The 20,182-nt window shown below is 37.7% G+C and overlaps 1 protein-coding gene across 7 annotated transcripts in view; it reads left to right on the forward strand.

Moving 5' to 3' along the window:
* The window catches only part of PAPSS1 (3'-phosphoadenosine 5'-phosphosulfate synthase 1), a 321,125-nt gene that overhangs the window by 64,643 nt on the left and 236,300 nt on the right, over positions 1-20,182 (forward strand). For all 7 annotated transcript variants that reach the window (XM_064285464.1, XM_064285462.1, XM_023548558.2 and 4 more), the window contains one exon: positions 1,223-1,341. In XM_064285464.1, the coding sequence (XP_064141534.1) occupies positions 1,223-1,341 (119 nt within the window). The remainder of the gene's footprint in view (positions 1-1,222; positions 1,342-20,182) is intronic.

A 20,182-nucleotide genomic window follows, 5' to 3' on the forward strand; every position in this document is an offset into this window, starting at 1 on the left:
CTTTTCTGACTTGTTCCTCCCCCACTAGCATAGATTCAGTGCTCCCTAAGTTTCCTATCTACTCTTTTGAGTTACTGTTGTCAGTTTGATCTTATATAGATGGATCTTAAAAGAGCACAGTGCTCAAGGCAGAGTTCTTTACTAGTTAAGCTTTACTGTTGTTTGGTTTTAAGAACACTTCAGGGGATATTTTTGGTTTAAGGTTTGAAGATTATCTCAGGGCAGTAGTTTCAGGGGTTCATCCAACCTTCATGGCTCCAGGAAGCCTGGAGTCCATGAGAATCAAAAATTCTATTCTGCTTCCCCCCACTTTGATCAGGATTTTTCTGTAGAATCTTTGATCAAAATGTTTACTAATGGTAGCTGGGCACCAACCAGTTCTTCTGTTCTCATGGCAAAGTGGATACTGACTGGATCTCTTAATAGTAATACTTTAAATTCATGTTTACTATTCTAATTTATAATCTAAGAATGACCCAGGCATTTCGATGCAGGCAGTCCTTGAATGATTTACATAAGGGGTAATGTCAGGGTATAAGACAAGAGCAACCTATCTTCAGTTCATTGAGCCCACTCCCTTTGGGGAAACATTGTGAATTTTTTCTTTTCTTGGCAGTTACGTGGTAACACATATACAATAGGGAAAATCCAAATAGTGTTTAATGTCTAAGTTGATTATATTTGACTGTGGAATGTATTTTATGATAATGACAGCCTTTTCTCCTTTATCTATGGTTTGCTTAAGCTAATAGTATTTGCTTTGAATGAACACTTGTTTTCTGATGGCAGAAGAAAGCCTGCAGAGATTCAGTTTTTTCGTAGACACAATTGAGAATGTAATGGACGGACTGATTTAGTATCCATTTTTGCATTGAGAGGAGAAAAAAACTGGTCAAGGTCAGTCTTATGCCCAGGGCTCAGGTACTGTGTCCTGTCTCTTCCTGTGGAGAAATTTGAGATACATGAATCACCTGATAGCGAATGCTTATTTCTTCACAGGCAGTGTAGGCGTTTACTTTAGAGAGAAAAAGAAAGATGCATTTAAAGAGGAAACAGAAGCTTAGAATTCTCCCAAGAAAGAGAAGTTTCAGTATTATAACCCCGTAGCTTAGATGGGCAGTACAGATACAAACTTTAACATAACAGCTATTTGCACTGATGGAACAAGCCTGTTTGTTTTAATTTGAATCCTCCTCACTCAATTATCTGATACCTTTTACAGGTTTCACTGGGATTGATTCTGAGTATGAGAAACCAGAGGCTCCTGAATTGGTGCTGAAAACAGACTCCTGTGATGTAAATGATTGTGTCCAGCAAGTTGTGGAGCTTCTACAGGAACGGGTAGGAGAAAGTCGAAGAGGGAACCACCAGAGAGTGATTATACCTGTTACCTAACCTTTCTCCTACCAAAATAAGATGGCATAAATATTGAATACCATTTATATTTTAAATTCCTCACCATGTCAACAGTTTTCTGTGTATCTATGACTGTGTTATGTGTATGTACTTATATACATAGGGAACACCATATATGTACAGTATTTGAAATATTCTAGTCAATGTAAATCTCAGGAAGCTTGGGAGTCAAATTGTACTTACCATATAAGAACTAATAGAAAAAATCCAGCCATGATTAGTCAGCCTTAATAACTTGGCGTTATTACGTTTTTCAAATTGAGATACATAACACAGTTCACTTTTCCTAGACATTTAGAGAGAGCCCAGATTTTCCCTATGATAACATGTTGATATTCTTAGGGTTGGATTTTAGGGAGGATCCTGTGGAGGGTAAGATTGCAGAACATAAGGACCTTTCCCTGGTTCTTAAGCAAATAGAAGCATAAAGAAGCTTCATGTTACCCAAGGTGCTTAGGCCCACTAATAGGAACATAGTTCCTTCAGGGTTTAGTCTGAGTTGTCAGAAGTTATTTTTCTTTCCCTTCTCCTTTCTCTATGCTACCTCTGTGTGCCCCCTTCCCCCAGCTCACCTCCCCACAGGAGGGCCAATTTACTCTAGTTGGAGAGGATCTAGCCTTCGTGTGAAAGAAGGTCCTTGTGTCGGTAGTTACTCTCTCCCATAGTCATGGTGTCCCTTCCTTTGTTGCTCAGGGCTGCACAGGGACTTGTGATAAAGTGGTACATAGACCATGAAATGTCATTGCTCCTCATCCTGTCCTAACTGTGGCTTATGGAGTTTCAGCCCCTCTTGACCTATAAAACCCTATTACCATAAACTGCTTTCATCTTAGTATCTCTTACTGGGTATGTTAGACATACACCTCCTCTTTTTTTTTAATTACCTTTGTGTGATATAAATGCATACCATTTGAATTTTTCTGTATTATGAAATATCTACTAGGTAATTAACCTGGGACTTTCCTTCCTAATTTATTTTCCTTATCTAGACATTTTAGATGAATAAATATAAATAATATGAATGGGTAACTGTATCGCTCTGATGTTTTCTTTGCATATGCTGATATGTTCTCTGTAGGTCAACATGACCTTACCCCAGGAGGTTGTATACGTCATCGTTTTGCTCTCTAGTTTCCTATTAACCTATTTCTGAGCTCTTGCTCTAGCCTTACCACTCTGTTTCTGGCTTCGCTCTCACCTCTCCAAAGCTGCCCCAGCGTTCCTTTTTTCATCATCTATCATCAGTCAGGTGTTTATTAAAAGCCCATTAGGCACAGTCCTAGGCACTAGCAATACAAAGATTAATAAGCTATGTCTGTTCTTGAGGGACTTATGTTGTAGCTGATAGAGACAGAAATAAGAATATATAACTTTCAGGAAGTGTGTTAGAAACTACGATTTCAGTATGCACCTAGCATATTGGGAGACACAGGAATGAGCCTGGAAAGGCTTTATATCGAATCATTCTTATTGTTGTCTAAGTTTTAAAAATAATTTATTTGGAGATAAGCATGAGTTATTGTTGTTTAAGGTATATAGTTTTGCATATAACTTTCTTCTGTATTATTGAAATAAATCCTAGAGGTGTCATTACCGGGTCACACACCAAAAAACAAACCAAACCCATTACAGTCCAGATGATTCTGACTCACAGCGGCCATATAGGACAGAGTAGAACTGCCCCTTAGCATTTCCAAGGCTGTAAGTCTTTATGGAAGCAGACTGCCACATCTTTCTCCTGCTGAGTGGCTGGTGGGTTCAGACCAACAACCTGTAGGTTAGGAGCTCAGCACTTAACCACTGTGCTACCAGGGCTCCTATTGGGTCGCATAGTGTGGATACTTTTGTCATGTTTAATTGGTGTTGCCAAATTGTTTCCCAAAAGAATACTACCATTTTGTTACAACTTAGCCAACATTGGATGGTATGACTTTTAAAATAATTTGCTAATCAAACAAGTAAAAATGGATAATTATTTGTATTTCATCAATAGCAAGACTTACTTCCTTGTGTATTTAATGATTGTATTAAATAAATAAATGACCATATTTTTACACAAATAACATGCACTTTTGTGTTTGTTTGCTGGCAGTGCCCTCCCCAGTGAAGTATTTTCATAGGCAACGGCTGTGCAAGTCTTTCATTACATGTTGCTCTGAAGAAAAATTAGTATAGCGAGCTTGTGAGGATGCTTTGGAGGGGGAGGGCATGGCCAGCAAACAGATGCAGAAGGTGTGCATTATTTGCTTAAAAATATGGTAATTTAAATATATTGATAAAATAAGATAATATTTTGGTAAAGTTTTTTGGATCTATATTTATGAACGATAATGGTTTGTAGTTTTCTTGTAATGTCTGGTTTTGGAATCAGGATAATGCCCATTTCTTAAAATGAGTTGAGAATTTTTCCTTCCTCTTCTATTTTCTGATAGAGTTTACGTAGAGCTGGTATTATTTCTTTCTAAAATGTTTCACAGAGTTCTATGCTAACCATAATCTGAGCCTTCAGCGAGTCATAATCTTTTTGCTGGAGGAGTGTCTTGCCTCGATGTTAATGGCTGCTAACTGATCAGGGTGGTGGTTGCTGAGGCTATATCTTAAGATAACGATGAAGTTTGCTGCATCAATTGACTCTTCTTCCTTTACGAAAGATTTTTCTGTAGCGTGCGTTGGTGTTTGGTAGCATTTTACCCATAGTAGAACTTCTTTCAAAATTGGAGTCAGTCCTCTCAAACCCTGCCGCTGCTTTATCAGCTAAGTTTATGTAATATTCTAAATCTTTTCTTGTCCTTTCAACATGATTCCCAGCATCTTCATCAGGAGTAGATTCATCTCAAACCACTTTCTTATCCATTAAGAATTTATGAGATTGCAACAGTCCAGTCACATCTTCGGACTCCACTTCTATTTCTAGTTCTCTTGCTATTTCCACCACATTTGCAGTTACTTCCTGCACTGAAGTCTTGAGTCCCTCAGAGTCATCTGTGAAGGTTGGAATCACCTTCTTCCAAACTCCTGTTAATGTTGATATTTTGACCTTACCCCATGACTCATGAATGTTCTTAATGGCATTTGGGTAGTGAATCCTTTCCAGGAGGTTTCCAGTTTGCTTTGCCCAGATCCATCAGAGGAATTGCTATCTGTGGCAGCTGTAGCCTTACAAAATATGTTTCTTAAATAACATGACTTGAAAGTCTAAATTATTCCTTGATCCATAGCAGCAGAATGGATGTTGCATTCCAAAACCCCACTGCCGTCAAGTCAGTTCCGACTCATAGCGACCCCGTTGGGTTTCCAAGGCTGTAAATCTCTGTGGAAGCAAACTGCCACATCTTTCTCTTGCTGAGCTGCTAGTGGTTTTGAACTGCCGACCTTTTGGTTAGCAGTTGATCGCTTTACCAGTCTGCCACCAGGGCTCCTTTGGATGTTGTATTAGCAGGCATGAAAACAGCATTAATCTCCTTGTGCATCTCTGTCAGAAGCTCTTGGGTGACCAGGTGCATTGTCAATGAGCAGTCATGTTTTGAAAGGAATCTTTTTTCTCTGAGCAGTAGGTCTCAACAGTGGGCCTAAAATATTTAGTAAACTATGTTGTGAACAGATGTGCTGTCATTCAGGCTTTGTTCTTCCATTTACAGAGCACAGGCAGAGTAGATTTAGCAGAATTCTTAAGGGCCCTGGGATTTTCAGAATGGCAGATGAGCTCCGGCTTCAACTTAGGCACGAGCTGCATCAGCCCCTAACGAGAGAGTCAGCCTGTCCTTGAAGCTCTGAAGCCAGGCACTGATGTCTCTCTAGCTATGACAGGCCTGTATGCATATTCTTGTACACCGCTCTTTGGTCTGCACTGAGAATCTGTTGTTTAGCGCAGCCGCCTCTATCCGTCGTCTCAGCCAGAGCTTCTGGGTACCTTGCTACAGCTTCTGCGTCAGCGCCTGCTGCCTCGCCTTGCACTTTAATGTTACAGAGATGGCTTCTTTCCTTAGACTTCATGGAATGGCCTCTGCTAGCTTCAGACTTTTCTTCTGCAGCTTCCTCACCTCTCTCAGCCTTCACAGAACTAAAGAGAGCTAGGGCCTTGCTCTGCGTTAGACTTCAGCTTACGGAAATGTGGCTGTGTGATCTTCTCTCCAGACCACTAAGACTTTCTTCCTGTCAGCAATAAGGCTGTTTCGCTTTCTTATCATTCATGTGTTCACTGGAATAGCACGTTTAACGTCTTTCAAGAACTTGACCTGTGCACAAGTTGGCTAACTCTTTGGCACAAGATGCCTTGCCTAACTTTCAGTTTATCTCGGCTTTTGACAAGCCTTCCTTATTAAGCTTAATCATTTCTAGCTTTTGATTTAAAGTGAGATATGTGTGATTCTTCCTTTCACTTGAACGCTTAGAGGCCATTGTAGGGTTATTAATTAGCGTAATTTCGTTATTGTTGTGTCTCAGGGAATAAGGAGGCCCTAGGAGAAGGAGAGAGACAGGGGAACAGCCGGTTGGTGGGGCAGTCAGAACACCTAGAACATTTATCAGTTAAGTTTGCCGTCTCACATGGGTGTTGTTCGTGGTGCCCCCAAACAGTTATAATAATAACATCAGCGATTACTGATCACAGATCACTATAACAAATATAATAATGAAAAAGTTTGAAATACTGTGAGAATTACCAAGATGTGACACAGAGACATTGGTGAGCATATGCTATTGGAAAAATAGTGCTGATAGACTTGCTTGATGCAGGATTGCCACAAACCATCAATTTATAAAAAACACAGTATCTGCGAAGCACAGTAATGCGAAGCGCGATAAAACAAGGTATGTCTGTATCTTTTAATTTTGCTAGTGATTTTTTTTTGGGCCTGGGTTGTTTAATTTTCATATATTTGTGGATTTTACAATATTTTCTGTTACTGATTTATAGTTTCTTTTGTGGTCAGAGGATATAAATGGTATGATTCGAATCTTTAAAAATTTTTTGAGATTTGTTTTAGGGCGCAGAACATGTTGGTAGTCTATCATGATAAATCGTCCGTGTGCACTTGGAAAGAATGTGTATTCTGCTGTCATTGAGTAGAGTTCTTTTATAATTTCCAGTTAGGTCAAATTGGTTAACAGTGTTGTTCAAGTCTTCTGTATTCTTATGGATTTTCTGTCTACTGAGAAGTGTGTGAAATCTCCAGCTATAATTGGCAATTTTTCCATTTCTCCTTTAAGTTATTTCAGTTTTTGTTCTTTGTAATTTAAAGCTCTGTTATTGGATGCATACACCATTAGTATTATGTCATCTTAATGAATTGACCTATTTATTATTATTATGTAATGTCTCTGTTTATCTCTTGTTCCGAATCTACTTTATCTTATATTAACATAGCTACTTTAGTTTTCTTTTGATTAGTGGTTGCATAGTGTATCTTTTTCCATTTTTTTTTTGAAACCTTTAAAATGGTTATCTTGTAGGTAATATATAGTTGGGTCTTGCTTTTTTTTGTTTTTAATTTGACAATCTTTGCCTTTTATTTGGGGCGTTTAGACTATTTGCATTTCATGTAATTATTGATACTGTTGGGTTTAGATTTACCATTTTGCTAGTTCTTTTCTATTTGCCCCATCTGTTCTTTGTTAATCTCCTTTTTCTCTTTTTTTTGATTATTTATTTTTATTTTGTTTTATATTTACTTAAGACCTATGCCTCTTAAATTTTTTTTTTTAGTGATTGCACAAGTGTTTACAAAACACATCTTTAACTTATCATAGCCTACCTGCAAATAATTTTACATATAGTAAAAATTCTTACACATTGGTGTGTTTCCATTTATTCCCTTCCATCCTTGATGCTATTGTTCCCATACATTTTAGTTCTACATGTTATAAATCTCACAGTGTACTGTTAAATTTTTGCTTTAGACCTGTTTTTTTAAGAGATTAAAAATAACAAAACATCTCTTATATTTACCATCATTTTTACTATTCCCCGCACACTTCACGTGAATTCTTTGTGTAGATCTAAATTTCCTTCTGATATCATATTGGTTTTCCTGAAGAGCTTCCTTTCACATTTTTGTGATGTAGATCTCCTGGCAGTGAATTTTCAGCTCGTATTAGTTTATTAAAAAAAAAAATTGTGGTAAAATATATGTGAGATTAGCCATTTTGACTATTTTTGTGTGTACAATTTAGTAGCATTAATTACACTGACAGTGTTGTGTAACCTTCACCACTGTTTACTTCCAGTACTTTTTGCTATCCCAAACAAAAACTCCGTACCTATTAAGCAATAACTTCTCATCCCCTCTTCCAGTCTAGTATCATTTTTAAAAGATATTTTTGCTGGGTATAGAATTCTGGGTTGACAGTTTTTTTCTTTTAGTACTTTAAAGGTGTTACTCCATGGCCCTCTGGCTTGCATTGTTCCTGATGAGAAGTCTGATAAAATTCTTTTATTTGTTCCTCTATTTATAATGTTTCTTTTGCCTGAATTCAAGATTTCTTCTTAATCTTTGGTTTTTTGCAGTTTTAGTGTGATGTGTGTTTCTTTTGCCTGAATTTAAGATTTCTTCTTAATCTTTGGTTTTTTGCAGTTTTAATGTGATGTGTGTAGGTTTTTGGTTTTCTCTTTTTTCCCTTCTAGTTTGGAATTCTCTGACCTTTTTGAGTCAGTGGTTTGCTATTTTATAAGTTTTTGAAAATACATGGCCATTTTCTCTTTAAATACTTCTTTTGCTCTATTCTCTCCTTTGTCTGGGACCCCAATTACATATATGTTAAGCCATATAATACTGTCCCACAGCATTTCAAGGCTTTTGTTTTCTTCATTTTTGTTCTTTTAATTTTTCATCATAATTTTTGTTCACCTCTTCTCAAGTTCACTGATTCTTCAGCTATACCCAATGTATTTACATGCCATTAAAAGGATTTCTTAAACTCTGATATAATTTAAAAAATTTCTATCATTAGCAACTGGCTTTTATATATATGTATTTGTGTATATATATATGTATATATGTTTTTTATATATAGTTTACATCTCTCTTGACATTCTCCATCTGTTCGTGACTGTTCAGTTTTCCACTAGATCTTTTTAACATATTAATCATAGTTTTTGTAAATTCCTATCTTCTGGTTTCAACATCTGAGTCATTTCTGGATTCGGTTTTGTAGATTGCTTTATCTCTTGACACTGAGTTTTTTTTTTGCTTTTCGGTGTGTGTGTGTATATATATACATATTTTAATTGAATGCTGGACATGGTGTTTGGAAGAATAGTAGAGATTGAGGTAAATAGTATTTATGCCCTGGCCTGCCCCTTTTTTGTCATGATGTCAGTGTAGTGGGTTGAGCTAGTCAGTAACTCAGCTGGATTTGGCTTTTGTTATTCTGTAGTTCCTCTTAATGCACCACAGGATTCACAAGTCTCCACATTGTGCTTAGAGTGAGACCTGGCTTGCTAGAGGGCTTTTCTGAGTGTTCCTGCTCCACCCTAAGCTTTCAGCATTCCTTGCCTGCCTGCATTACAGGAAGTCTCTCTCTCTAGGCTCTTGCTCCACTCTCAGAGTAAATTGATATTGCTTATTACTTGGTAAGGCTCATGATGGAGGTGGAATGTAGTTCTTGGGTTTTCCTCGTCCGGTCTCAGTCTTAGTCAGGATCTGTACACTCCTTGGTCTTGGGGTAGGTCTTTTGCGGTGTTCCTTTTTCTCCCTGAATGGCTTTGAACCTCTGGGAGTCTTGGGTAGTGTGAGTTTTCCGCCCCTCACATGCATTAGCAGATTTCTGGTTTGTATCTGTGCAGGATCCTGGGCCTGAGAGGGTTTCTTTTTTCTCTCATCTCTTGACAAACCGTTTTTGCTTTTATACTTCTTCCAGAAATAATGGGCCCTGGGAAGGTTTCCTGCCTTTCCTCAGCAGCTTAAGGCTTTAGCATTATATGAGAGAAGGATCTGAGAAGAAGTGGGCAGTTTTCTGCCTGTGTACCGGTAAAGGTGGCTCACCCTCTAGTCTTCATACCTGCTCCCGTTGTTCTCATAAGCACCCATTGTAGGTCCACTTGTGAGTGAATGCAGAACTTCTTGTGTCTGGGGCACCCAGTTATACTTACTTGTCACACTAGTCCACACTTAGCTGACAAGAGTTTAAGAACATTTTAGCTGTTATCTTACCTGCCTTTATTGGCAGCCACTTCTTCTTTCCATGCTCTGCTAAAGGTTCATGTGTCTTGTCTTATCTTGGTGGAGCTTGTCATGCTTTGGAACTCAGTTCATTGTATTGCTTTTGGATCTCAGCTCCATGGCAGGCTCAAGAAAGTTTATGATTTTGTAGATAAACTGGCTTTTTTTCTTGTTAGGGTGGGGTGATGTTCTCTTGCAGAACCTCTGTGCTTTATTTTCTGTGAATTGTCTTTTCTTATTCTTTATTGGGTCTTTTGAAGTTTTCTTATAAACTTATATGAAATCATTTTTCTAAGACATAGATATTCTATGTCATTTTTGTTGGAACTGTGCTTTCTAATATTTTTCTTTTATATTTTTGGTGTGCTTTTGTTTCTAGTTTTGTACATTGAACCTGTCTTTTTTTTAACTTGAGATTTTTGTCTTATCAGAATTAGAAAGTTATACATAGTTTTATTTTTTGTTAGTTTTGATTATCTTTTTTTGATATATTATTAGTGGTTCTTAAGTGTTTTGTAAAACCTCAGAAAAGTGCACATATATTCTCTTTTATATGTAATTTTAGGGGACTCATGAAACTCTGAAGCCTTTCTATGGACTACAGTTAATTCTAGATACTGAAGATTTAAATAAGTGATTATTAGATTTGATGGGTGATGGGTACTGCAGGTATCTCCCTCCTTCTCTTCTTTTTTTCCCTCAATTCCTAACCACTTCTTTGGGGGCCTTAAATTTAGAATAGCAAGATACGACATTTTTTGGATTTGACACTTTACCCACATAACATGTTTTTTCTTTTTTTTTGGGTTGAGTGACATGATTTTGCTAAATTAAAAAAAAATTTTTGAGAAAATTTTGAAACTCTTTTCTGTATGTCTAAAAATAGTACAGAAAGTTCCTGTATATCCTTCACCCAGCTTCCTCTTATGTTAGTATTTTACATGACCTTAGAACATTTATAAAAACTAGAAAATAATGTTGGTATGATACTGTTAACTAAAGCACAAAAAATCTACTTGGATTTCATCAGTTTTTCCACTAATATTCTTTTCTGTTCCAGGATTCAGTTCAGAATCTCACAATGTGTTTAGAATTAAATTAGATTCTGTAAAATGAAAATGAAGATGCATGTTGGGTCTGATGCATAGGACTTTGTATTTATTTTTAATGGTTAAAAATTGAGGGTGAACTGCCACTGTAAAATTGTAGGCTCCTACTACCCGAAATATTACAATATTTCCTTAACTGTTCACCCTGCTTCTAGTTCTCTATGCCTTTTATTCTGCCTATACTAGCTCGGCTGCTAACTAAAAGATTGGCAGTTTGAATCCACCAGCTGCTCCTTGGAAGTCCTATGGGGCAGTTCCACTCTGTCCCATAGGGTCGCTGTGAGTCAGACTTGACTCGATGGCAACAGGTTTGGTTTCTTTTTTTTTTTTAAATACCGTTTGTAGAATCATCTTCCTAAAGTGTGGTCTAATTCTTTCCGTTTTTGCTCTAAAACATTTATTGAATTTTTTTCAGTATTGTTTATTGATTTGTGTCTAAGGTTCACTGTAGTTTGTTTCCAAGTAACATAAACCAAAAAAAAAAAAACCAAACCCAGTGCCGTCGAGTTGATTCCGACTCATAGCGACCCTACAGGACAGAGTAGAACTGCCGCATAGAGTTTCTAAGGAGCACCTGGCAGATTCGAACTGCTGACCTTTTGGTTAGCAGCCATAGCACTTAATCACTACGCCACCAGGGTTTCCCCAAGTAACATATTTCATTATTATTATTTTTATGTATTCCACTATAGTTTTTTTTTTTTTTTTTTGCGCCATTGCTTGCCTTGGTCTCTGTGATCCTGATTAATGCTGTGCTCCTAATTTGTTTGGTACCAATTAATGATTGTACTAGCTGCCCTTCCTTTTACGCAGGTATTAATTGGTCTGTATTATGTCTCCAGAGTGGTCTGATGAGTGAATAATTTCAGTGACCATTTGAAGAGGACAGATATGAAATAAAATTTACTGAGTATTTTTTTAAGGGATGTATATGCACGGCATTGTGTCTTTTTAAATATTCTGATTGTTAGAACCTGGGGTAAGTGGTCACTCTCCTAGTTTAGCTTCCAACCATCTCTCACTTGAGTTTCCCAAGTGGTCTTTGTGCGGCATACTTTAACCTTAATGTAATTGCTTTCTTTTGGTACCACCCTCTTTTGGGGAAAAAGATTTCAGTTATGTGCTTTCCTAAGTAAATGACTTCACTTCCCATTGAAAGCACGTGAGTATTTCTGTGTTGTAATTGCTTGATCTTGTTAGTTAATTTAACAAACACTGAGTGCCTTACATGCTAGGTGCTGTTATGAACACTGAGGGTATGGCAGTGAATAAAACAATAAAAATTACTGCGTTGTGGACCTTAATTTTTGGTCTTTACCACCATTATTTAATTTATAGCATATAGACTAGAAAGATTTATATATAAATATATTCATTTTTCTTTATTTCATAACTTAGAATTTAGAAATACAATTGAAGGAAGAACTGTATGTGTATTATATGTACTTATGTGAAAGAATACATTATGATGTGTATCTATATTAAATATATATGTGTGTGAAATGTATACACACATAGGGTTAGGTATGGTCTGGCATTTATTCTCATTCCTTGTTTTTCTCACAAAGTTTAATTCTCAAATGGGTATTTAGACAGTAAGCAACCAGTAGTGAATACCAGACATTCAGCTCTAAGTTCTTGGTTAGTTGATGATGCAAGGAGGCCTTTGCCTACTGCAGCCTGATCAGCAAGGTGATTTGGTGTAATGTGCATTTTCCACAGCAAATTCCTTCTCCCTAGTGATCCAGGAGGTAAACCCTGGTGGTGTAGTGGTTAAGTACCGCGGCTGCTGAGAGGTTGGCAGTTCAAATCTGCCAGGCGCTCCTTGGAAACTCTTTGGGGCAGTTCTACTCTGTCCTATAGGGTCGCTATAAGTCAAAATTTTTTTTTGTTTTGGTTAGTGATCCAGGGGTGGCAAATGCTGTTCAAATGTCATTATAAAGGCATTTACCAAAGATGGGTTAAAAAACCTACTGCTGTCGAGTCATTCTGACTCATAGGGACCCCACAGGACAGAGTAGAACTGCTCTGTAGGTTTCCAATGCTGTAAATCTTTACGGAAGCAGACTGCCACATCTTTCTCTTGCACAGCAGCTGATGGGCTTGAACCTCGGACCTTTTGATTGCAGCTAAGTGCTTTAACTGCTGCACCACCAGGGCTCCTTCAAGATGGGTTAGATGAGACCAAATAGTAGAGTCGAAAATATTGCTTGGGAAGTAAATGGGATGAATACATCAAATGCAGTGGTATTTTAAATCAAGGAATAAATCTAAATAGCTTTATAGTGTGTGTCTTGGATTGGGAATGTGAAGATTAGAGGTTCTGCATTAACTTGCATTATGTGGAAGAATATAATTGTGTTTTTTTTTTTTTAATATGAAGTGCCTGAAAGAGAATGTCAGCAGCAGAGATGGAAGCCAGCAATATTAACTCCTGTTAGTTGAATTCTTACTGTATGCTAGGCCCTCTGTCAGGTGCCTTTAATAGCATTATTACATTTAATTCATGTTAAAACTCTGATAAGTGGTTATAACTATCTTGCATTTACTGATGAGGAAACAGGTTCAGGGAAGTAAAGTTTGAAAATAATTCAGTTGGTGGTAGAGTCAGGGTTTGAACATCGGCCTCTTTCTGCATCCCATGTTCTTGCCTTTCTACTGTGCTGCCTTTCCTAATACCTAGATTCTTTCCATTTCTAGTAATTTCTGAACTCTGAATCTTTTCTCTGACTCCCTTCTCACCTTGCTTTACCAGTTTGTTTCCTAAGTGTGGTGATTAAAAAACTGGAAGGAATGGACATTTCGTTGACTTTATAAAGATTTGGTATTTTTGTAATACTTTTCAAGTAATTCAGAGGTGATCAAAAGCAGCACCGTCTGGGTTGGGAAGAATATGTACTATGTGAAGAAATGAACTTCCTCATGCCTGTCCACATTTAGTATGAAACGTTTGCCTTATGTAGTACGAAGTGAGAGAAGTGTTTGTCTGTTATCTAATCTGAGTAATGATTATCTTAGGTTCCAAAACCCAGATCTAAGTGGTAAACGAGTGACTCTTGGGTTATTGCACCCTGTAGAATGAAAATTTTATCTCTGAAATAGTCAAAACAAGATTAAGTGCATTTTATCTCTTCCTTTTCAGGGTCAGTTTTGTTAGACCATTTATTAGGCAGAGGAGTGTAGTATGACCTGGGACCTTCAGGAGACTGAGAAGTGCTGTCTCCATGGAAATAACAGTAGTACATGGAGTTTTCTTCTTCCCTATGCTTGCCATTACATTTCTTGTGAAACAAACTCTACCTGGACTTGTTTCTTTCATATTTCTTATTTTTTTCTAGTGAAATATACATAACAAAACAACTCAACAATTTCTGCGTGTACAATTCAGGTCTTTAATGTCCCTTAGTAAAATATGGCATTTATTTTCCAATCTAGGAAAAGTAAGTTTTTAGTGTAATGTATGGTGCGTATTTTAGGATGATGAGTACTTTGGTTACCGTGGGTACTTTAGCATGATGTCATCCTCTGTCATCTCTGGATTATTTTATTTCTCTTGAGATTTAAAAAAAAAAAAAAATTTCTTTTTTTTTTAGATCTGGCCTATGTATTGTAATAGAGATAGGTAATGTGGTCATTCTTCTAAAGACTAAGTTTCTCAGCATTTTGTCAAAGCATCTTCATTTTTTTTTTCTTTCTTTTTTTTTTTTTAATATGCTTCTTTTGGCATGTATTTATTCAAGAAAGTAGAAGAAGCTACCAAATACTGAACACTTTAGGATTTAATTTTTTGTTTTCTAACCCTCAAAATGGTCACTAGATGGCCTGCTAGTATTGCTTTTTGACTTGGTATGTTATGACATAAGGAAGTAGGCTTCTTGCTGCTGGTTTTAATCTAAAGTGATATTTTAAATACTGTTTTTAAATCTACCAGGACCCCTAGATTTACTAGTGCTATAAATTATTTAAAGGTTTATATTTTTATGAAATGATGGTTTAGTGCTCAAAATGGATTTTATACTGCACATAAAAGCCAGACTTTGCAGCTCAGTTTTAAAGTGTTGCCAGAATGTCATTTGGTGTTTATGCTTTGGATGCATGTAGTTTAGATAATAGAAATTTAATAGTTACATAAAAATATGAATGAGCCCTAGTGTTTCAAATCTTTTGAGCAGATTTGGCTCAAGAAAAAAGTGCAGAAAATACTTGAAGGAAAAACTTAAAATGTGGGTTCACTATGTTTATTAACATGTTCTGAGTTGGTTAGAAAGATTAAAATCAGAAGCCAAGAGCTACTATTTTCAGGTGGTGAGTGTTGTTTGTCCTGCTTATTGGTTTCTAGATAAAAACAAACAATTGTGGTTGAACAAGGACATGGATTCAGCATATCTCAGGTAATCAGTTTGTATTTAGTCGAGCAAAAAAATTTGGGTACTTGTGTTACATTTGAGACGTTAACTTAATATTTAAAAATTTATAATATTTAAGTATTGAAGCTAGGGTATATGAAGAATGGGGCATCAGGATTGGAGGAAGACTCATTAACAACCTGTGTTATGCAGATGATACAACCTTGCTTGCTGAAAGTGAAGAGGACTTGAAGCACTTACTGATGAAGATCAAAGACCACAGCCTTCAGTATGGATTATACCTCAACATGAAGAAAAAAAAATCTTCACAACTGGATCAATAAGCAACATCATGATAAATGGAGAAAAGATTGAAGTTGTCAAGGATTTCATTTTACTTGGATCCACAATCAACATGTGTGGAAGCAGCAGTCAAGAAATCAAAAGACACATTGCATTGGGCAAATTGGCTGCAAAAGACCTCTATAAAGTGTTGAAAAGCAAAGATGTCACTTTGAAGATTAAGGTGCGCCTGACCCAAGCCGTGGTGTTTTCAGTCACCTCATGTGCATGTGAAAGCTGGACAATGAATAAGGAAGACCAAAGAAAAATTGATGCCTTTGAATTGTGGTGTTGGTGAAGAATGTTGAATATACCATGAACTGACAAAAGAACGAACAAATCTGTCTTAGAAGAAGTACAACCAGAATGCTCCTTAGAAGCAAGGATGGCGAGACTATGCCTCACATACTTTGGACATGTTATCAGGAGGGATCAGTCCCTGGAGAGGGACATCATGCTTGGTAAAGTGCAGGGCCAATGTAAAAGAGGAAGACCCTTAACAAGGTGGATTGACACGGTGCTGCAACAGTAGGCTCAAGCATAAGAGCGATTGTGAGAATGGCGCAAGACTGTGCAGTGTTTCATTCTGTTGTACGTAGGGTCACAACGAATCAGAACCCACTCAATGGCACCTAACAACAACAGCAACAGGTTATACAATTCGCACCTCGTTAATGGTAGTGTGAAATGCATTACTAACCTGCTGTTCAGGAGGGCTCCCAGGAACTCCCCCTGTATCCCCTTTGCCCTTAAGTACTGGTAACTGAAATGAATAAGATTGGAGGTGAGGTCTTTAGGTAAGATATGGCATTTATGTATGGAAAGTCTTGCTCCTAGCCTGGCCTGTGATCCGTTTTTGTTTTAAAGGAAACTTCCTGAAGTAAGGATTTTGTGTGTAAAGTTGAAAAAGAGCATATTGTTTGTAATAATAGCTGGCTGTGGATTCTGGACATCGTAATGAATCCCCCAAAAACGGAGAGCTTACGTGGCTGGAACATCACATTCTATTGTTCGGGTATCTCATCTTACTTTGAGGTGCTTTTGCTCCTTTTACAGGTTTAATAGTGGTTTTGGAAACTGAAGAGATGTGTCACTGGAATGTGCTAGAAAATGGCTATGTCTGTGTTTTTAAAATTCTTGTATTCTTGGAATCTACATAGAGGTCACTTCTCCCAAGTAAAAAATGCCCATGTTTCCCTTTTGATTCATGCTGTTATGTTTGTGTTGATTCCAGATATATTCACTTTATGTATCTTTTTGGAAGAGAAGAACAGTAGCAACCTTTTGAACTTTATTTTGGCGCTAGTTAGGCATCAGAAATATTTTGCATCTAAGTTTTGAGGCTACAATGCATTTAAAAATATTTCTGGATGTGAATTTTAAAACAGGAAAAATTTTATGAAATGCTTGTCATGAAAAAATTATTTTGACTCAAAAATAAGGAAAAAATTCCTCTTTTTTGGAAAAGGAAGTGACTGCTTCTTTGTGCATACATGCAAAGCAATATGGCAGCACATTATTAACATGGCATTCATGCTAAAACTATGACTGTTATTAGTGTTGTTTCATGCCATCGAGTTAATTTCTACTCGTGGAGACTCCGTGTATTACAGAGTAGAACTGCTCTGTAGGGAAGCAGATAGCCACGCCTTTTCTTCCATGATGCTGCTGGTTGGGTTTGAACCTCCAACTTTTCGGTTACCATCTTAGTACAAACCATTAGCACCACCCACAGACCTGTTATTAGTGTACAAACCCTAATCTACAGGATGGGCTCGTAGTATAGGTACTACCCTTTCCATTTCAAACAAATTATCCTAGAAATGTTTAGATTTGTTCACAAACTATTTGTACATTTGTTTTACAGTTTAGGGTGTGGTTGGAAGGAAACTCCAGACATTATCTATGGGGACTTTTCTTAGTTCTTAGTTCTTGTTTTTTTCTTTGAACGTTTTATTGTGCTTTAGGTGAAAGTTTACATAGCAAATTAGTTTTCCAATCAATAACTCATACACAAATTGTTCTGTGACATTGGTTGCAAGCCCTGAAATGTGTCAGCAGCTTTTCCATTTCTTCCCTGGGTTCTCTGTTGCCATTCATCCAGTTTCCCTGTCCCTCTCTGCTTTTTCATCTTTGGCTTTGGGAAAATGTTGCTCTTTTGGTGTTGTATAGTTGATTGTTCCAAGGAGCACATTCTTCACGGCTGTTATTTTTTATTTTGTAGTCCCACTGATTATTTGGCTGAAAGGTGGCCTCTGAGGGGTCTTGAGTTTCAAGTTGGAGGGTTGTCTTAGGGCAGTAGTCTTGGAGATTTCTCTAGTCTCTTTCAGATCAGTTAAGTCTGGTCTTTTTTTTTTTAATGAATTTGATTTTTGGTCTACATTTTTTACACATTCTATTTGGAACCCTGGTGGCATAGTGGTTAAGTGCTATGACCACTGACCAAAGGGTCGGCAGTTCGAATCTGCCAGGTGCTCCTTGGAAACTCTATGGGGCAGTTCTACTCTGTCCTATAGGGCCGCTATCAGTCAGAATCGACTCGACGGCGCTGGGTTTGGATTATTGTGGTCCTGGTCAGAGTGGTCGATAGTGATAGCCAGGCATCATCTATTTCTTCTGGTTTCAGGTTAGAGGAGGCTGTGGTTCATGTGAGCCATTAGTCCTTTGGAATAATTGTTTCCTTGAGTCTTTGGTTTTCTTTATTCTCATTTGCTGTAAGTGGGAAGAGACCAATAGGTACTTCTCAGATGGCCACTCACAAGCTTTTACAATCCCAGATGCTACTCACTTGACTAGGATGTAAAACATTATATTTATGAACTGTGTTTAGATATTCCCTAAGACTATGGCCCTTAGGCTTCAAGTCCAGTATTTCAGCCCTGATGTCTAAGTAGTTTCCATAACTATGCCCCCTTATGCTCTATTACATGTATGAGTATACATGCAACATTTTCACACACGTATGTAGAAATATCCACAACCATACCTATATATATATATGTGGGTATACTCCTGTGTGACCGCCCTCACCTATTTAGATACATATTACCCTTATACCTGCTCACAAATTATTGTTTGTTATTACTGTTGTTGGAGGATTGTATATGTTTCAGCATTTAACGTACTTGCCCCTTATTTTTGCTAACCTCTTGGTGACGTCTTCCTTTGCCTTGGCCACCTTATGCTGACTTCTCCTGTATTGTGTATTGCCTTTCCCTTCACCAGATTTAATACTTGTGTACTGTGTAGTTAGTGCTTCTCGTCCTGCCCCCTCGCATCCCTGGTAACCATCAAAGAATGTTTCTTTCTGTGTATAAACCTATTCTTGACTTTTTATTCATCCATGTTGTGAGATGTTTTGCGGATTCGTCATTATTCTTTATCACTGCATAGTATTCTGTTGCATGTATGTACCACAGTTTATTTATCCGTTCATCTGTTGATGGTTGCTGCCGCTCACCAAGTTGGGGATGGTGGCGGTGGGACTCTGGCGGGTGAGTGCTCGTGAGTATACCTAACTCCAGATCCTGGCTCCCTTCCTACTCTGTGGCTGTCAGGATCTCTGGAACTCTCCCTCCTTCCTGTCCTTTTCCTTCTTAGATCCAGATCAGGTTCCACTTACTTTGCTTCCCTCTGAGTGTTTCTACATAGTTTCTCTCTTATTGGGAATGCTGTGAAGTTGGCTTCCTGTGCTCCTCTCCAGGGGTTGCCACTAGCTTCCTCTCAAGATGCCCACGCTGAGCTGGGATGACTGGCAGAGCATATCTACTGCATATCACTCCTCTTTCACTGCGTTCTTTCAGTTTCTTCTTCTAGTTGGTGTTTGATTCTATTCTTTATTCTTCTATTTGGTGTTCAGGGTGCCAGGATTGTCATCTGTGTCCATTTCACTTGTTTCTCTGGTCTTTGCTGTAGACAGACGGCATGGCTTATCTAACTAAGCCACCATCTTGGCCACTCCTTCTTAGTTCTTTTTTGAGCCTCTTTTTAGAGAGAGTAGATTCATGTACTGGGGTGTATCTCCAGTGTTGTGGTGGTCCTGGAGAGTGGTGAGCCCAAGTGGAGGCAAGGATCACAGACCCAGCCATGTGAGTGGAGTGGAGCAGTCAGCAGTGCACACTGTTGCTGTTCATCAGTGTTTGTGAGCTGATCCTGATGATGCTGTCTTGGGAAATCAATGGAAAAATCCTGTTGCATCCAATAGAGATCAAAAATCATTCTACTAGATATTTTTCTTTGATTTTCCTTCTCAAAAGAAACCAAGATTGTTGATGGTTAGAAACAGTAGATGTGGGGGATGGGACAAGTGACCAGACCCCACCCCAAAAAACAAAAGATTCTATCTTTACAATAACATAGGTTTTTGAGATGTCAAAGAAAGTGCTTTAGGTAGTGTTGCTCTTAATCACTACAGTTGAGAATGAGATTCTTTTCTTTCCTGAACTCTGTGCCATTTCTTTCCAGACTGCAGATTCTGGCTTTCACAGTTCTGAGAGGTCCAAAGTGGTGGAAATGGAGGTTCTCAAATTATTCACAGTGGCAGGATTTGAACACATTGGTTGGAAATTGCCCACTTATCCTTAATAACACTGATTTAGGCCTAACTGAAATGTTTGGTTTCTTCACTTTTGGTTAGAACTTTGTCAACAACACAGAAAGATAACATGCTGACTGGAAACTGGGAATTATACATGCTTGATAAAAACATGAAAATAAATTAAGAAGAACGATTTGTGTGACACAACATTGTATAACCTAGTTTTCGTGGGAGAGCTAGTAAAGTTTTTTTTGGAGAAGAACAGTGTTGGCA

Source organism: Loxodonta africana, chromosome 5, assembly GCF_030014295.1.
Source record: "Loxodonta africana isolate mLoxAfr1 chromosome 5, mLoxAfr1.hap2, whole genome shotgun sequence".
Classification (NCBI taxonomy): domain Eukaryota; kingdom Metazoa; phylum Chordata; class Mammalia; order Proboscidea; family Elephantidae; genus Loxodonta; species Loxodonta africana.